The 18,219-nt window shown below is 34.3% G+C and overlaps 1 protein-coding gene across 5 annotated transcripts in view; it reads left to right on the top strand.

Annotated features, from left to right (window-relative positions):
* Positions 1-1,058: 1,058 nt before the first annotated feature.
* The window catches only part of HACE1 (HECT domain and ankyrin repeat containing E3 ubiquitin protein ligase 1), a 78,762-nt gene continuing 61,601 nt past the window's right edge, over positions 1,059-18,219 (top strand). For 2 of the 5 annotated variants that reach the window (XM_036220389.1, XM_016126178.2), the window contains exons 1-5: positions 1,059-1,398; positions 6,617-6,671; positions 7,485-7,574; positions 8,098-8,202; positions 14,816-14,891. In XM_036220389.1, coding sequence (XP_036076282.1) covers positions 1,323-1,398; positions 6,617-6,671; positions 7,485-7,574; positions 8,098-8,202; positions 14,816-14,891 — 402 coding nt within the window. In that variant the 5' untranslated portion in view covers positions 1,059-1,322. Of the gene's footprint in view, positions 1,399-6,616; positions 6,672-7,484; positions 7,575-8,097; positions 8,203-14,815; positions 14,892-18,219 lie in introns of those variants that run through there. The other 3 variants (XM_036220387.1, XM_016126175.2, XM_016126179.2) reach the window with 2 other exon arrangements.

Genomic DNA, 18,219 nt, shown 5'->3' with positions numbered 1-18,219 from the left:
CCAGCCACCATCTGTCCCTGCATAGCCTTGATGGCCAAGTGAGACTTGCTTTCTTCCTCTGGACCAGCCAACATCTTCAAGACACCTGTGCCCATCCATTGCCAGAAGAACTTTGACTCTCTTAGGAAGAAGCTGAGAAAGACCAAGTTCTTTGCTATTCTCTTACTCTCATATCATCTTGGGAGTGGGTATATCCAAGAAGAGAGAATTCCCACCTTTTCATTGTCAGTAGTGTTAGCCAGGCTCATACTCACCTGAATGGATTAATTCTTAAATATTTCAGCTTCTCGATTTCTTTTTTTTTAACCTTGGCTTGTGCTCAACTTCTGTGTAGAGCTGTCAAATGATTCCCCACCCTGCCATTGATTTCCTTATAATTTCTTCCATACTTTGTTGGCATTGTCGTTTTTTGCCGCTTATAAACTCAGTCTTTGAATTTCCCACTGGGATCTGTCATCACCTGACATTTCAGCATTGTACCAGGTAAACTAAAATATTCATTATCCACGTCTTCCCCAAAGTTTCGACTTTGTGTCACGTACTGTAGTAAGTACAGGAATATAAGGCACAAGGTGGGATGGTGTCCTTGCTCTCATGAAGTCATCCAGCAGGGGAGACAAATAATTAAGCTGTAAATTACTTGCAATGAAGGAAAATGTGGATACTGGTTTTGCATTTGACTTTATTATTCTTTAAATCTGACATACGAAAATAGTATTTTTCAACAGTTTATGGATCTGAAAGACAAATGTACCAAAACTGGGATGATGGATTTCTTTTAAGAACTGTGCAAATCCCCAATCTGCTATACAGGACAGTGATAGATGTAAGGTGAATTGAAGGAAGTGGCTCCCGTACAACTTGGTGAAGCAAGAGGTGTGAGGGGAGATATTCAGGAAGTCTCTCCAAGAAATTGGAGGTACGCCCTGGTTTGGCACCGCTTCCCGCACACACCGCCCTAACCAGGCTTCTGCGTGGCCAGAGCGTGGATCCACCCGAGCACATAGCGTGGCTCCGCCCAGTTTGCGGAGATCGGCCGACTCGGAACTACGGTTCCCAGAAGGCCGTGCGAGTCCAGGAGGGAAGCGGTGGCGGCGGCAGGAAGGGCGCCAGCCACTGTGGTGGCGGGTGTCCCCTCTGTGATCGGTTCGGCAACACCCGAGACCGGGACGGAGGACGAGGCCCCGAGCGGACCGTGCAGCCCTGGGCACCGGCTGGGGCGAGCCAGTGCCTCCGGCCGCAGGACGGGCCGGGGCGGGATGTAGGGCGCTAAGCGCAGAGGCCGCCGGCGCGGCTGGGGGAGCACGGAGGGCGCGCCGAGGATGGAGAGAGCGATGGAGCAACTCAACCGCCTGACGCGCTCGCTACGCCGCGCTCGCACCGTGGAACTGCCGGACGGTGAGCCGAATCGCGGATTTGGCGGCTGGAGGCCGTGTGCGGGGGTCGCGGGGGCGGGGCTCGGGCCGCGGAGAGGTTGGGTTGGAAAACTAACCGAAAGCTAAGAAAACGCCCACATTTACTTTCCTGAGACGTGAGGGGTCGGCGCTGGGACCCCCACCGACCACTAGTCGCCTGCCGCTCTCAGCCAGGCAGGTGGGCGTTTGCTGGAGGGGCCCGAGCTGTGCGGTTCCTGCTGTTGGAAGAAGCAGAAAAGACCTGAGTCTCTCCCGACTATCAATTTTAGGAGTTTTGGCAAACGGGCAGAAATAAATAAATCCGGGCGGAAACCCGGATTTAGGAAACATTCCAGTTGTGGGCCATTTTACCGTGGCTGCTGGTTGGGGATAGACACATGCTCCAAAAATAGTATTATTTACTTTAAACTACGGAAGGGGTTAAGCAGTCTTTCATTTCTTTTTGAAAATGTAGAACAGTACTGTATCATGACAAACAGATAAATAAGAGGCTGTCAAATGTCAAACTTATACTTTTAATATACTGTGTGTATACCTATTTACACTCTAATATGCATCCCTCCCTTATTCGTCAGGCGTAGGTGGAGGCTCAGGATCGTCTACGAAAATGAATAAGGCATGATCCCTGTAGTTCTAGAGTTTTAGTTCAGTATGCCAGGGTTCCTTATGGACAGGTAAAACACTAGTAATAAAAAAAGGTGAGAAAGCCGTTTGTTTGTAGCCTCTTGAATTCAGACGTTTTAGTGCCTGTGGGAGATGGCAAGCTGTCTCTAAGAGGCTTTTGTTTATGTATGCCCCAAAGAGAGAAGAGTTAAGGGGTGATTTTTTTTTTTAATGTATTATTTTAATTAAATTTTCACCAACTTCCAATTTAGAGTCCAATTTCTTAAGCGCTGCTCTCATTTTCCAGTCAAGTAGATGAGGTATATAGATTGAGGAAGAACACTGCATGTGTAGGTATTGACACAGCAATTTGTATTGCTTAGTTTAAATCCCATCTTTTCCTTTTTTTTTTTTAACATAAACGTGACTTAGAAGGCTTGATAATTTTTCCTACTTTTAAAAGTAGTAAAAGGGGTCAAATATGTAGTGATAAACAAATCTATGCGTGGTGAACATACAACGCAATATATATATGACTTACTGTTGAGTTGTACACCTGAAACTTACTGGATTTCGTTAACCAATGTCACCAGAATAATAATAAAAAATAAATAAAAGTAGTAGTATATTTTTACTGTAGAAAGTTTTGAAAAGAAAGAAAATTTAAAAATCTGTTATTCCACCACCCAGTAATAAAGTGTTGGTATATTCTTTATTTCCTTCCATTATTATTTTTTCTCTACCAAATTAAGATCATACTGCATATCTTTTATTTTGCTTTCAGAAAACCACTTTTTTTATACCTTTAAATATGCTTAATGGCTGTAGGATTTCACAGAATATGTGTAATAAATATTGAATCTAATTTTTGTTTTTATGATAGATTTTATGAGGAGCAGCTTTGTACTTTTTAAGGTCAGTTTGCCTTTGTAAATATTTCCTTAGGGTTAATACATAAAAGAAGAATTATAAATCTAATTATATCAACATTAAGATCGTGACTATCCCCTCTCAGTTTAAACTTTGGGAGTTTCCACCAACAGTCTGAGACACCCTGGAAACTAGAGGGACTGAAAATGAAACTTTTCCCTATGTTTCTAGGCAAAAGTAGTATCTTGCTTATGTTTTTTTCTCTGATTATGCGTTTGCTCATCTTGTTTCTTTGTCTTTGTCCCTAAGTTCTGATGAATCTATTTGAATTCTTTGAGATTAGAGAGAGAGAGAAAGAGCATAACATTCTAATTATGAAAATCCTGATTGTTGTGCTTGAATTTGAAGGACTGATCAGAGTTACAAGATCTCTCTAAATATTGGAAATAATTGCTTTGTTAGAATTCATTGATTAATAAGCATTTAATTGGAACAGATTATTACAATTGGAAAGTTTTAAATCAGCTTTTACTCTAAAATTAACCTTGTTGCATAGGATTAAATTGCAGATATTTGATTTACTGAATTGAATAATGGGAGGACACATTTCTGTTTCCTTGGGATGATGAAAATCAGAGTATTGCTACGAGGTAATGAAGTGCAGTTTGTTGAGTCATCCTAGGCAGGGCTGACAGAAATATTCTGAGAGGAAATCAAAGGAAATTACTTTAGGGATGTGCATTCTCAGTTGACTTTAAAAAGTTGGTTTATATTGTTGCTTATGTGAGAAAAGTCCGAAATTCCTGCATTACAGTGAATGTAATTTGTTCAGTAAATAGTCTATGTTAGCATATATTTGAATGTTGATTAGAATAATTATCAGTTTTTTAAAAATCGCTCCCATTTGATGGTTTGAAGAGAAATTGTGTATAATATGAGTGTGAGCTCCCTGTTTAAGATTTTCCTTTTATTGTTGGATTCTGAAATTTTGTTAATAAAAATGGCCAACATATCTGATAAAGTGAGAGGTTAAATTTTACTTATTAGTCTGAAAACTTTATTATATACCTAGCTAGTTCTCAGGATATCTTTGTGAGAGTAGAGAGGGAAGCACCTGACACCAAATCTTATTCAGTTCTTAATATACTATTTCCTAGATAGTCTTCTTCTAGCACCACGGTTGTGGTTCTATTTTCTTCATATCCCTTAGTCTATGTAAGCTATATTTCCATAGGGTTAGATGTGACTTAAGAAATAAGATCTGTTTCTAAATTTTATCTAAATAGACACCCTGTAAATTAAACTCAAATGAACTTTATGATGCTCACTCATGCTTATTTAAAATTATGTACTATCTCGATTTACAAGTTTCATAGATAAGGGTATTGTTTATGACTTTGTTTATTATGAAGTGACAATTGAAATGGTCGTGGTTTAGAAGTTCAGATTTTTATTGGGGTGTTTATCAAATGATATATAAAGAATGTTGCCATGCCCACAGAGGCTTAAGTGCAGTGTTTTTCAACTGGTGGTGATTCACGACAGTTAATTAGAACAATTTAATTTCAATGATGATTTTAAAAAATTAAATAGAAGAGAATAAAACTAGAATGTGTTGCACATGTGAAGAATAAGTATTTTAGACCTTTGGTTACAACATATAGTGTATGTGATGCACTGTAACATTTTTATTGGAGGTCGGCAGGGTGTTGGGGAGGGGTTGGAATCAACCAGGTTTGAATTCCAGCCACTTAATGCCACTATCACCAGCTTGTTACTCCGTCTTCAGTTTTCTCATTTGTAAAATGGGAATGGATAAATGATACTACCTACATCATAAGGTGGTTGTGAGGATAAAAGATATGATACATGTAAAGTGTTTCAAATAGTGCCTTTAAGCAAATTAGCTTAAAACATGTTGGCTGTTAATGAATAGGATTCTTTGGTATTTTTTTTTTATACTTAAAGAGTTGTTGTTGCATGTGCATACTGACCTTGTGAAATGTTGATTAGGACTAAACTACTCTTCATGTATGTATACCCAAATAATAAAAGAACAAACAAAAATGTGAAGAAATAGTAATAACTATTTTCCTTATTTTCTCTAATTATTTTATATATATCTAATGTTTTTTATACATAATCACAGAATCATTATTACAATTAACAGTAATTTTTTATTATCATCAAATACCCAGTGCATATGCAGTTTCCCTTCTCAAAAATATCCCCTTACCGTTGGTTTGCTTGAGTCAGTATCCAAGTCCATACATTACATTTGGTTGATTTGTCTCTTAAGACTCTTTTAATGATACTAATTCCCTCTTTTTCTTTTTTTTAACTTTTATTTTTAAGAAATTTTAGACATACAGAAAAATTACATAAAATAGTAGAGAGTTCTCATTCACCCTTCACCCATCTTCCCCTAATGTTCACATCTTGCACAACCATGGTACAATTATCAAAACTAAGGAATTAACATTGGTGTAATACTATTAACTACATTACAGACTTTATTAGAATTTCACAAGTTTTCCTGCTAATGTCCTTTTTCTATTTTAGGATGCATTCCAGGATACCATATTACATTTAGTTGTCATATTTCCATAGCCTCCCCCTAGTCTGTGACAGTTCTTCAATCTTTCCTTGTTTTTAATGGCGGTGACACTTTTTAATCAGTTGTTTTGTGGAATTCCTCTTAATTTGGGTTTGCCTGATGTTTTCTCATGATTAAAGTTATGCATTTTTGGCAAGAATATTACAATGGCAAGAATATTACAAAAGTGATGTGCCAATTCTTAGTGGATCATACCAGGGGCTACATGATATCAATATGTATCATTTTTGGTAATGTCACTATTTATTACTTAGTTAAGGTGATATCTGTTGGGTTCTCCACTATAAATTTACTATTTTTCCTTTGTAATTAATATTTTTGGGAGATACTGTGATACTTCAAACTTTAACTCATTAATTTAAGCTTCCTTATTAACTTTTTAAGGGCTAACAGAGTTGTCACTGTTACGTCTCTGTAAATAAATTATTAATAAACTTAAACCTCCAATATGCATTGAATTGAGAAATGACATAAATAAAATAAATTCAAACTAACTAAAATTTAAATAAGTATAATATGTCATCATAGATGTTATTGACTTTTTACTTTTGGATAATGTTTCTGTGAATTTGTTCTATAAAAGATGTAAATGAAAATGTGAGTAGTTTAAACCAATAAATAAAAGACTTTAACACTGTTTTATAAGTTTCTAAAATAATTTCTTTTTTTTTATAATGTCGGCAAGAAGCAAGTAATATGCATATTTAACATTTAAAAAATTAGTTAGCATATATATCTTTAATATCTACATGTGCTTAAAATTCTCCAAAAGTACATGTAAATATGATAAAACATGAAGCTGATAATAGCTCATTGGAAGTAAAAGAAATTTTAGTTGTCAAAGCTACAGAAAATATTTGCTCTCTAATTTTTCCTCAAATCCAGAAGCTAAGCATTTTTGTGGTGATGTAGAGGGAACAAGCATTAGTGGGGATAAGAAATTCTGCATTATTGAAAAATTTAAGTACCTCCGATATTTTGCACTATTCTTAACCTTTTACCACTTCTTGCCTTTAATGTGGAGTTAAGAAAACTCCAAAGTAGTCTAAAGTACCACCCTTTGGAAAAAGTAGGAGATAAATTAATTTTTTCTTTTCTTTTTTTAACTCAGATAATGAAACTGCTGTTTATACGTTAATGCCAATGGTTATGGCTGATCAACATCGGTAAGTGCCGATTTCATAAACTTATACCTTTTGATAAGTGTAAATTTACTTAAATGTTGTGTACACACACATGCAGATTGAAGCATAGATGTTATCCTGGGACAAGTTATTTAACATGGGTTGTAATTTTCTGTTTGCAAATTAAGAAACAAGATTTTTCTAGATCCATGTCAATTGTGAAATCTATGGTACGAGATTTTCTAAACGAGTAGTCCAATATTAAGTCGGGTACTTGGTTGGTCACATAAGATACAGCCATCTGCCTGGGATGAGGTAGCCAGCCATCAGGTAATTTGGTATAATGAGAAGAAAGTGAAGAGTAACTATGTTTTGAAACAAATTTTAAATATAAATGATTTTTGGGTTTAAATTTCCTGTCTGATAGAATTAAAATATGTTTTTTGTCTCTGATTTTTCTTAATTTGCCCAAAATTAATATAGATTGGTTCTGCTTTTTGCAAAGGGAGAGGCCAACCCTCCTCTTTGTTTCTTAAGTTTCTGGGGGGTACTGAAGGCAACTTAGATGTCTTCAGAGTAGGTGACATAGAACACAGATGAAGTAACCTTCAGCACTGGTTTGTAGGTCAGAGCAGTTGGTGTTTGGATGATACTGGGCTGCCTTCCATGCAGTACTTAGTGAGTGGTACCTTGTTGTTTTTTTTTGTTTTGTTTTGTTTTAGTTTTTGTTTGTTTGTTTGTTTATGTGGGGTGGAATCTTTTGAGTTATTGTTAAAGAGCTATTAACTTTAGCTATTATGTTCTTTTAAAACTTTTTTAAAAAACATCAACTTATTTGATTTTCTTTTGGCATAGGTCTGTTTCTGAGCTACTATCAAATTCTAAGTTTGATGTTAATTATGCATTTGGACGTGTGAAAAGAAGCTTGCTTCACATTGCAGCAAAGTAAGTCTAAAGATGTTTTAAGTTAAAGTCTGGTCTAGAGTAATGATCAGGAAGCTTTGAATCAATGTTGGCCTACAGTAATTATGGAAAGATGTGAGGACAGCTGAGTGGTTCTTATCTGTTTAGGGAATAGTGTGCAAAGCTTATATTCTTTCTCTAAATAAATTCTTAACCTTAGGATTGGACTCAAGTCTCATATCTACCATCTTAACTTGTTCTAGATAAAATCACTAGGTTAAGCATGGGAATTGTCTTTCCTGGATGTACTTAAAAAGGGTACATTCACTAAAATTTTTCTTTTATCCAACCAATATGAGATTTTATATGCTAACTGCACATGAGGTTATTTCATTGACTTTATATTTTAACAAATATATTGTTTGTGGCAGAAGTTAATCAAATTTTAGGTTAATGTGCATCTCAAAAATAATGTGTTTGATAGAGTATTTTGTTTTTTAATTAAGCTATGTCAACTTAATGCTGGTGGTTGAATGCTTCTCAACTGTTTTTAATATTGTTTTAGTTGTGGATCGGTGGAATGCTTGGTTCTGCTATTAAAGAAAGGAGCAAACCCTAACTATCAAGACATTTCAGGCTGTACACCCCTTCATTTGGCAGCTAGAAATGGGTAAATATTTTGTTTTCTTAAGTAGGTTAAGTTGTATATCAGTATTCAAGGCACTTTACCTTGATTTGGTGATACTTCTTTCACCCAGTATTTGCTTTGAAAAGAGGGTCTTGGGTCATTATATTCCTTTTTCCCCTTCTTTAATCCATCCCCCAACTTCTACCCCTGACCTATGAATGTTGCCATTTCCCCTTAAGAACTGGATTTCTGAAGGCTGGGTGTCTCCTCCCACATGTTCATGGTGTGCATCTGGGGCCTGGCTCACTCGGGGCCTGGCACACAGGGGCCTGGCACACCCGGGGTATGGTCGGTCTGTGGCTCCACCTGGGGTGCGAACCGAGGACTTCCTGCGTGTAAAGCTGATTTGCTAACCACTAAACTATGGAGCCACCCCTATATTCCATTTTTAAATTACTGTTATATCTAATATTGTTAAATTATTTACACATATTTTTCTTCTTGAAAATATATTCGTTGAAGTTCATTTTTACTTGTGTTATAATGACATTATATTTTCTGAAAAGCATAATTTTTAACCTTTTTGTTTGGGTCCTTTTCCTGATAATCTTTTGCCACATCTAACTCCATGTCTTAATTTCCACATTACTTGTTAATTTCATTACTGGAATTAAAGCCAAGAGTAGATATATTACACCCAGTTTGTTTATAGTGATTATTTAGGAATGAGCTGTACTAGAGTAAGCTTTCTAGATAAGGGTTGCTTACTCCTTTCAGTTCCAAAACTAGTTTTCATTTTAATTACAACAAAAAGGTTTACTTAATAATGCGCTTATTAGCCCTCCTTTTAATTTTTTTAAATTAAAATTATTGGTGTAACATTGGTTAATAAGGCCATATAGATTTCAGTTGTACAATTCAATAATACCTTAACTGTATATTGCATTGTGCATTCACCACCCAAAGTTAAATTTCCTTCTGTCACCATATATTTGACCCCCTTTACCCTTATCTATCTCCCGCTTTTCCTGGTAACCACTAATCTGATGTCTATGTCCATGAGTCTCTGTTTGTCATGTTCGTTTATTGCTTTTAGGTTTATATCCCATAAATAAGTGAAATCATATGGTTCTCAACTTTTTCTGTCTGACTTATTTTGCTTAGCATGATAATCTCAAGATGCATCCATGTTGTTGCAAATGGTAATATTTTATCTTATGGCTGAGTAATATTGTATATATGTACCACGTCTTCTTTATCCAGTCATCAATTGAAGGACACTGATGAATAATGTCCTTAGCTACTGTGAATAATGCCGCTGTGGACATTGGAGTGCGTATATCTTTGTGGATAAATGTTTTCAAGGTTTTTCAGTAAATACCCAGAAGAGGGATTCCTGGTAATTCTATTCTTAATTTTTTGAGGAACCTCCATACTGTTTTTTGTAGTGGCTATACCAATTTACATTCCCACCAGAAGTGTTAAGGGTTTCTTTTTCTCTACAACCTCTGGACACTTGCTATTGTCCTGTTGATGATAGCCATTCTGACAGGTATGAGGTGGTATCTCATTGTGGTTTTGTTTTACATTTCCTTAATAGCTAGCGATGCTGATCATCTTTCAATATTTCATTGGCCATTTGTATGTCTTCTTGGGAGAAGTGCCTATTCAGATACTCTGCCCATTTTTTAATTGGATTATTTGTTTTAATTGTTGAGTTGTATAAGTTCTTTGTATATTTGGATATTAGGCCATATTGGAGGCATTGTTTGTAAGCAACTCCTCCCATTTTGATGGTTGCCTCTTGTCTCGTCGATGGTTTCTTTTGTTGTGTAGAAGCTTTTTAGTTTGATTTAGTCCAATTCATTAATTTTTGCTATTACTTCCCTTGCTTTTGAGGCCAAATTCATGAAATCTTCTCTAAAACCAAGGTCCATGAGTTTATTAATATGTTTTCTTCTATGCAATTTATTGTTTCAGATCTTATATTCAGATCTTTGATTCATTTTGAGTTAATCTTGGTGTATAGTGATCGCAGTCTAGTTTCATTCTTTTGCATGTGGCTTTCCAATTTTCTCAACATAATTTATTGAAGAGGCTTTTCTTTCTCCACTGTATGTTTTTGGCTCTTTTGTTGAAAATTATTTGCCCAAATGTGTGTGTGTAGGGGGTATTTTTGGACTCTCAATTCTTTTCCATGGTCTGTGTCTGTTTTTCTGCCAGTATCATTGTGTTGATTATTGCTGCTTTGTAAAATAATTTGAAGTCATATTTGTATAGTATTTGTATAGTGTTTCTATACAAATATGTTTTTTTTTGTTCTATTTCTTTAAAAATTGCTGTTGAGATTTTGATGGGGATTGCATTAATTTTTTTATTAAATAAACTTTTTCTTATAAAAGTAGTATTTCCAAAATGCGAGTATATTTTTACCTTTTCTTAATGACTCCAATCATCATTATGAACATCATAATACTATTGTACACTGTTTTAAATCCTACTACATTTGTTATGGGTTTCTTTCTTTTTTTTTTCTTTCAAGAATTTCAGATGTTACATCTCTGTATCTTTCTCTACCATTGTTTTCATATCTTAAAATTCTGTTGGACTGAAAAATCAGACCAAAATGTTTGGAATGACGTTTAAAATGAAAAGAAGTTTGTCAGGGCTTGACAAACTTTTGAACATTTTTTGAATGCTATAAAACTTCTATGAAAGTATATCTCTATGTGTCTTTTCTTTTGATTACTCTTGAAAATATTTTTGTTTTCTATTTCGGATTGGGATTCTAGGTAGATCAGGCAGCTGCCTAAGTAAGATGGGGTTAAAATTGTCTATTGTATCAATCTGAGCCCACATTTTTGTGTGCAAGGATTAAAGTGAAACCACAAAGAACCATAGTGATGTCCAGCTTGGACAGGGAAAGTCTTAATCCTTTTTACCTATCTGGTCTGTCCCATTTCCTGATGTTGCATGTGAACCAGTGTAGTTGTCCACTGTTCTAATAGGTAATAGTGTGCTGATTAAACTATTGTTTTATAGTAATTGGCCACATTAGATATGTTGTAGGGTGTTACACCCAAGGTCGTCATAGAGTAAATCATTCATTTCCTTGCCGAATTAATCTCAGGTCTAGATACATTATCTCAGGTATTGATGGGATAGTGACAAAGCTCTTTCAAAAAGTTACAGATAGAAAACTATCTCAGTACTCTTGTCTCTACAACTGTAAATGAAAAGACAGACAGGTGCACAGCAGGGATAAAATGTTTCTGCCATTGTAGTAGGAAGACTTAGTCATTGGAGACTTTTACTTCTCTCCCACTGCCAGAGTTGTCAAGGTATGATTGACAAATTAAATAGTAAGATATTTGGAGTGTATATTGTAGTGATTTGACGATATATCTATACGTTGTGAAAGGATTCCTCCCATCTAGTAATGAACACATCCATCACCTTACACGTTCATTATTATTTTTTTGTGTGTGTGAGAACACTTAAGTTGGAGGCCATTATATTTTAAAGATGAAGAAATATGAGAGATATTGCATGATTCACATGCAAGTCAGTGAGGAGAAAAGGAATAAGGAGTTTGCAATGCTATCATAACATCAGTTTGGATGCCTTTCGATTCTTAATTGTTTTGGTTTTTATTATTTATTGAATGGGTGCCTTGTACAACTTAGAGGTGTTCAATAAATGTTCGCTTTTGATGTTTTCAGAAATTTCCTTATGAGTTTAAATTTGCGTAGATTGAAACATAGTCATAGAGGAATTTTGCCACTTTTGCTGGTCCATCTGTTTTTTGGGGGATTGGTTTTTTATTTTGTTCCCTCAGCTATCGTTGTCAATTGGCCTTAGCATCTTACTTTACACATTAGTGCTGGGTGCATTATTACTGAATTACTCTCCTTTTTGTAGAAGACCCATTAAGCTTCCACAGAGCACTTGGATGATTGGTCCCTGTGTCATTTGAGTTACCATAAGCTTCCTAAAATTGTTGTAGTACCAGGGCAGGAAAATAGTTGCTTCCTGTACAGAAGGATTCATCATTGCTCATGCTCACAATTGTATGAGAATGTTAAAAGGGAAGACTTCAAAATTATTGTGTATCTTTAGGTTTCATATTCAGATTTGAAACATGGTTTTTTCCTTTATTTTTTGGGCTAGATTGTGAACACATGAAGGGTGGACCCCATGTGTTAGTATTTTAGGTCCAATTTTTAGCAAGACAGGTGCTCACTTAGTGAGTTGTTTTGACTGAAATTCAGGTTCTAGAAAGTAGCAGTAATGATTGTTAAGAAAAAGAGGATGTATGTCTCTCAGATTGCCCTGTTCCTTTTGCAGTTCATTTTTGAGAGGGGAGAACATTATGGATTGCTGCTTTTCTTCACCAGTCTCTACCCTAACCATTTCTTTGAGATTATTTCACTGTCTCGTTTCCACCTAAGTGTTTTACAATTAGGCTAGTGGTGCACAACAGGCTTCTGATAGGTTTTAGAAATGCAGCAATATGTATATAGGTGCCTGCCCGTGGGTGTACATACACACATTTTAAACAGTGTATTTTAATTGGACTGTCCAGCCCTCTCACAATTATTGAAGATTTATTTTCTAAGGTTTTCATAACAGTGTGTTAGATGAAAGAACTTTGTAAATGTTCGAACTTATAAGTTTACTCAGAGCTTTAGTTTCTTCCATTTCTTTGATTATAATGCTTTTAAATGACATTTAACTTCATTTCAGATATGAAAATCAAAGCAGGAAATTTGTTATAAAAGATTGAGAATTAATAGGTTTATTAAGAGTGCCTAAGTATGCTTAGTACTGAGTTAAAGAAATATATAATCCATGCCATGAAGAAACTTAGGTAAATAGTAATATATACATATATACTGTATATGCTAAATACTCTCTACCATGTACTATGTCTGTAGATACTGTACTCGTATATTATACTAATGTATATGTACATATTAGTGTATGTTAGTGTATATATATACTGATGCTATCTATATATAATACACTATATTATATAACATACTATATATGATATACTACACACACTTTTATATTATTTATAGATAAATGGATCATAAACTTTTATGCTATGGATTATCTCATATTTCTTCAATCAAAGCATATATATGTATATAAAGGATAGTATAATATATATATACACACACACATATACACACACACACACATATATGTATCACTTTGTTTCCACATAAATTTTCATTTTATTTAATGAAGGGGAAATTGAGATCAATATTGAATAGTGACTGGTAATAGATCAGGCTAAGAAGAAATATTGTGAGCAAAATGACAGATGGCAATTCAAAAAGAAGCAAAGGACTTGAATAGACATTTCTCCAAAGAAGATATAAAAATGTCCACTAAACATAAAAAGGTGCTCAATATCACTAATCATTAAGGAAAGGCAAATCAAAATGATGATGAGATTCCAATTCACACTCATTAGTATAGCTATAAAAAAAAATAACAGGTGTTAGTGAATATGTAGAGAAATTGGGAACCTTTGTGCACTGTTGATGGGAATGTAAGATAGTACAGATGCATTGAGAAACAGTTTGGTGGTTCTTCAAAAAATTAAAAATATAATTACCATATGATCCAACAATTCCACTTCTGGGTATATACTCAGTAAAATTGAAAGCAAGGTCTTGAAGAAATATTTGTATACCCATGTTCATAGCAACATTATTCACAATAGCTTAAGCAAAAGCAATCTGTGTCCATTGATGGATGGATAAGCAAAATGTGGTATATACATATAGTCATATATTATTCAGCATTATAAAGTAAGGAAATTCTGACTTTTGTTACAACATGGATGAACCTCGAGGGTATTATGCTAAGTGAAATAAGCCAGTCACAAAAGGAAAAACAGCTGTGTAATTCCATTTTTATGAAGTACTTAGATAAGCCCAAATTGTAAAGACAAAATAGCATGTTGCTTGCCAGGGGCTACAGGGAGAGGAAATGGGGGTTATTGTTAAATGAGTTTCAGTTTTGCGAGATGAAAAGAGCTCTCAAGAGGGATGGTGGTGATGGTTTCACAACAGTATGAATATACTCAATACTACTGAACTGTACACTTAAAAATAGTTAGGATGATAAATTTTATGTGTATTTTACCACAGTAAAAATAATTTTTAAAAATGAAGGTGGTAGAGGGACACATATACATGCATTTTGTTAATTTGGCGGTGGTTTTTTATAATTCATCTTAGTATTAACTTTTAAATATTTTGTAACCAAGAATGTAGGATACAGCATCAAAATATCCTTTTGCTATATTCATTCCTCTTCCATTAGACTTATACTGTGTTGCATTTCTAATGAAGATTACTATTCCAAATATTCAGTCAGCACTAGAAATTTCTCAGCATTTGAGTGATGAATTTGTTCCAGCGACATGAAAATCTCATTGTACTTTTCCTTTACTACCTTTTGTACATAGGAATAATTTTGTATTTTATTTCAGATTTTACAGTGTTTATTTAAATATTGCAGATATAGATTGGTACTTGCCATCAACTAATGTTGAGTGTAATTAATGTTTCAATAAAATAATTGTCATTTGTTTATTTTTCTAGGATCAGTTATTTATGATTGTCTCTCTTTTCAGGCAGAAGAAATGCATGAGTAAATTATTAGAATACAGTGCTGATGTCAACATTTGTAATAATGAAGGCCTTACAGCAGTAAGTGCTAAGAATTTTATATGAAATCTTTAAAATACTTTTTAGAAAATAATATTAAAGGGGATAGTAATGCAAAGTGTAGTACAAGTATTTCTGCAAGTTATTTGTGGTAATTAAGATGCAGAATGATTTGAGATATAGTCCTCAGCAGTATTTACTAAGAGAAGTTATAGTTCACCAAGTTTCTCTTTTTTCCTTCTTTTTAAGTATATGACCTTTCATTTGTTTTGAAGTCTTATTTTCCTAGATTTTGCACTGACTTTCAAGGGACTTCTTAGGAGCATCTTTGCTAAGGTGTCATTATAGGAGAGCTGTTTTTCATTATGTTTTCTTAAATTCTTTTAATGTGTACATTATAAAAAAAAAGTAACAGAGGGAATGATCATGCCACCTGTATTCCTTGTGCTCGAAGATAACCACTGTTAATATATTGGCTTAATATCCTTTCAAACTTATTTTGTCTTGCTTAGCCTAGTGTTTTTATTCGTTTTTGTCATGTTACTTTATTTTAAAAAATAAGTTGTTATATTTTTGATCCACATAGGTATTATAGAGAGGTGGTATGGGGTATTTCTGAAAAGATTATTAAAATCTAAAAATTTTAATCAGATTGTCATTATTTAATGTAGCGTTATTTGTTTTAGAAGTTAAGATTAAATAGAATTAGGTGGTTATTGGAAGTTGTTTTGAAGTTGTGACAGAAGATGTTAAGTTTTATTTATTATGTGAGGTGATGGATGTATTAATTAACTGGATGGTTATATTAAATTATCATGTAACATACTTTAAATATTTTACAACTTTGCATGTTGGTTATATTTTAATAAACTGAAAAAAAATTTTTCCCCCCTTTGGTAGTATTTGTAGGTTTTTAATATTTTAATTTGTGAATAAAGAGGAATATTGAGTATTTACAAGCTTTCAAGACCTTTCTGATTAAAAAATTTTTTTGGTGGGAGTGGGAGTTTAGGGAAGGTGGCACATTAAAAAACAGCTTCCCTGAGATTTGAATTATTCTGTGACTGACTTATTAAAGAATAAGCTCAATCATGAGTATGTGGAATCCATAATTCCTTTGATAATTCAGATATCATTATATATTAACAATATAACACCATCTAGTTTGTAAAGAAAAACTGTATTTTGAATATCTACAGAATGCCTAGTGATATAGTAGGTGCCACAGAGGAGGGTATAAAACTTTGGAATGGATATAGATCTATCCTTAGGTCACTGTCTAGTATAAGCAAGATAAGATGTCCAATTTTAACATAATCTGTTTAATCACATAAGTTTTTATCTGCTAATTTCTCCTACCCTCCTCTTCTACTTCTGAACTTTAAGGGAAGTGGAGTAGAAAATTTTTAAAAATTAAATAAAAAAAAAATGACATGCACTCATGCCTATATTTAAAGAGACATTTGATTCTATAAGGCTTTTTATAGAAAAGCAGTCTCTACTCTTTCTGCCTGGGATCAACTACCATGTTCTCTCCTGTGGCCGTGATTGGTGCGGTGTGCCTCCTTTTTGTGGAAACTGTTTTGGCCGCCAAGCATGTTTCTGCCTAGTCCCAGACCACCATGGTGAAATTAATTCAGCAGTGGGCTCATTAACCACTTAGCTGAAGGAAGCTGGGATGGTGAAAATGTGCTGCTGCAGAACTGAATAGCTGCTACCATATATGTTGGGGAGTAAAGCAGAAGGCTGTTGAGATGGAAGAAACCTTCAGTGGGGAGCCAAGAGTCCCAGGGTATTTTTACAAAGGTAGAGAATTGTTGACTATGTGCTTTCTAGGCTGGTCACCCTCACAAAAGACTCATGTTTCTTCATTTGTTCTTTAAATAAGAATTTACTAGAGTACCACAATGTGCCAGATCCTGAAGATTGATTTTCTTTTTTCAAAAAGTTTTATAACTTTATATTTTACATCTAAGTCTGCGATCAATTTTGAACTAATATTTGTATAACATATGACAAGTCAAGGTTCTTTTTTTTTTTTTTGCTTATGAAGTCCAATTACTCTAGCATTGTTTGTTGAAAAGACTGTTTGTCCTGCTTGAAATTGGGTTTGCATCAGTCTCAAAAATCTGTTGAGCGTGTTTATATGGACTTATTTCTTGGTCTCAGTTCTGTTCTGTTGATTTATGTATCTGTCCTCTTGCCAATACCACACAGTCTTGATTATTGTAGCTATATAGTAAGCCTTAATAACAGCTTAAGTAATTTTTTGCACTTTATTTTTCTTTGTAAGATTGTGTTAGCTATTCTGGTTCCTTAGCCTTTCCATATAAATTTTAGAATAAACTTGTCTATGACAAAAAACCTTGCTGGAATCTTCATTGGACTACATTAGCCTAAGATCAGTTTTGAGAGAATTGACATCTTTATCATGTTGATGTTCCAATCTATAAGCACAGTATGTCTCTACATTGATTTAGGTCTTGGATCTTTCATTAGCATTTTGTACTGTTCAACATACAGGTCTTGTGCGTGTATTAACTGTATGGCTAAGTAATTTTCTTTGGAGCAATTGTAAATGGTATTATGTTTTTAATTTTGATTTCTGCATGCTCACTGATAGATAGTATGTAGAAATGTGACTGTTTTTATGTGTTGGTCATGTATCTTGAGACCTTGCTGAACTCACTAGTTCTAGGAATCTTTCGTAGATTCCTTGGGATTTTCGTCATCTGTAAATAGAGATTTATTTTTTCCTTTCTAATCTGTGTGTCTTCTATTTGTTTCTTGTCCTATTGCAGCTTAAATATTGTTTTCAAGTTTTCTAAGTGCTTAAGTATTAATTCATTACCAAACTTTCCCTGAGTTTTGTAAATATCCTCATAGTATGTATTCAATACCTTTCATCTCTGTGATTAGTTTTGAAGGAGTCTTTCATGAAGACCTCTAAGCCAGATTGGTTGATTTCTAGACCCGCTTCACAGCTGTTTGGAATGTTTCTTCACCATCATCCTGGAAATTCCTTTTGCCTTTCTCTTGTTTTCAGTTCTTCGTTAAATAGTTAACCTTTCCTGATAACTATTCTATTACTTCGCTAGAGCACGTTTTCTAATAGTTAACTGGGAAAGGTTGCACAGGAGGTAAATTTGTTGATATTTTGCTTGACTAAATATTACTTGAGTCTTTCAGTCTGTCTGATTATGTACTAGATAATTAAGCTGACAATAAAATTCTTGGCTGGACATCGTTTTCCCTTAAAATTTTTAAAGCACTACATTATTGTCTTCTGGCTTTCAGTTTTGAAGTTTAGTGCCATTTTGATTGATTCTTTTTATGAAACTTGTTTGTTTTTTCTCTGCAGAAACTTAAA

Source organism: Rousettus aegyptiacus, unplaced genomic scaffold (genome assembly GCF_014176215.1).
Source record: "Rousettus aegyptiacus isolate mRouAeg1 unplaced genomic scaffold, mRouAeg1.p scaffold_m13_p_1, whole genome shotgun sequence".
In the NCBI taxonomy this organism is placed as follows: domain Eukaryota; kingdom Metazoa; phylum Chordata; class Mammalia; order Chiroptera; family Pteropodidae; genus Rousettus; species Rousettus aegyptiacus.
The sequence above is the reverse complement of the archived record's forward strand: the minus strand, read 5'-3'. Positions and strand labels throughout refer to the sequence as shown.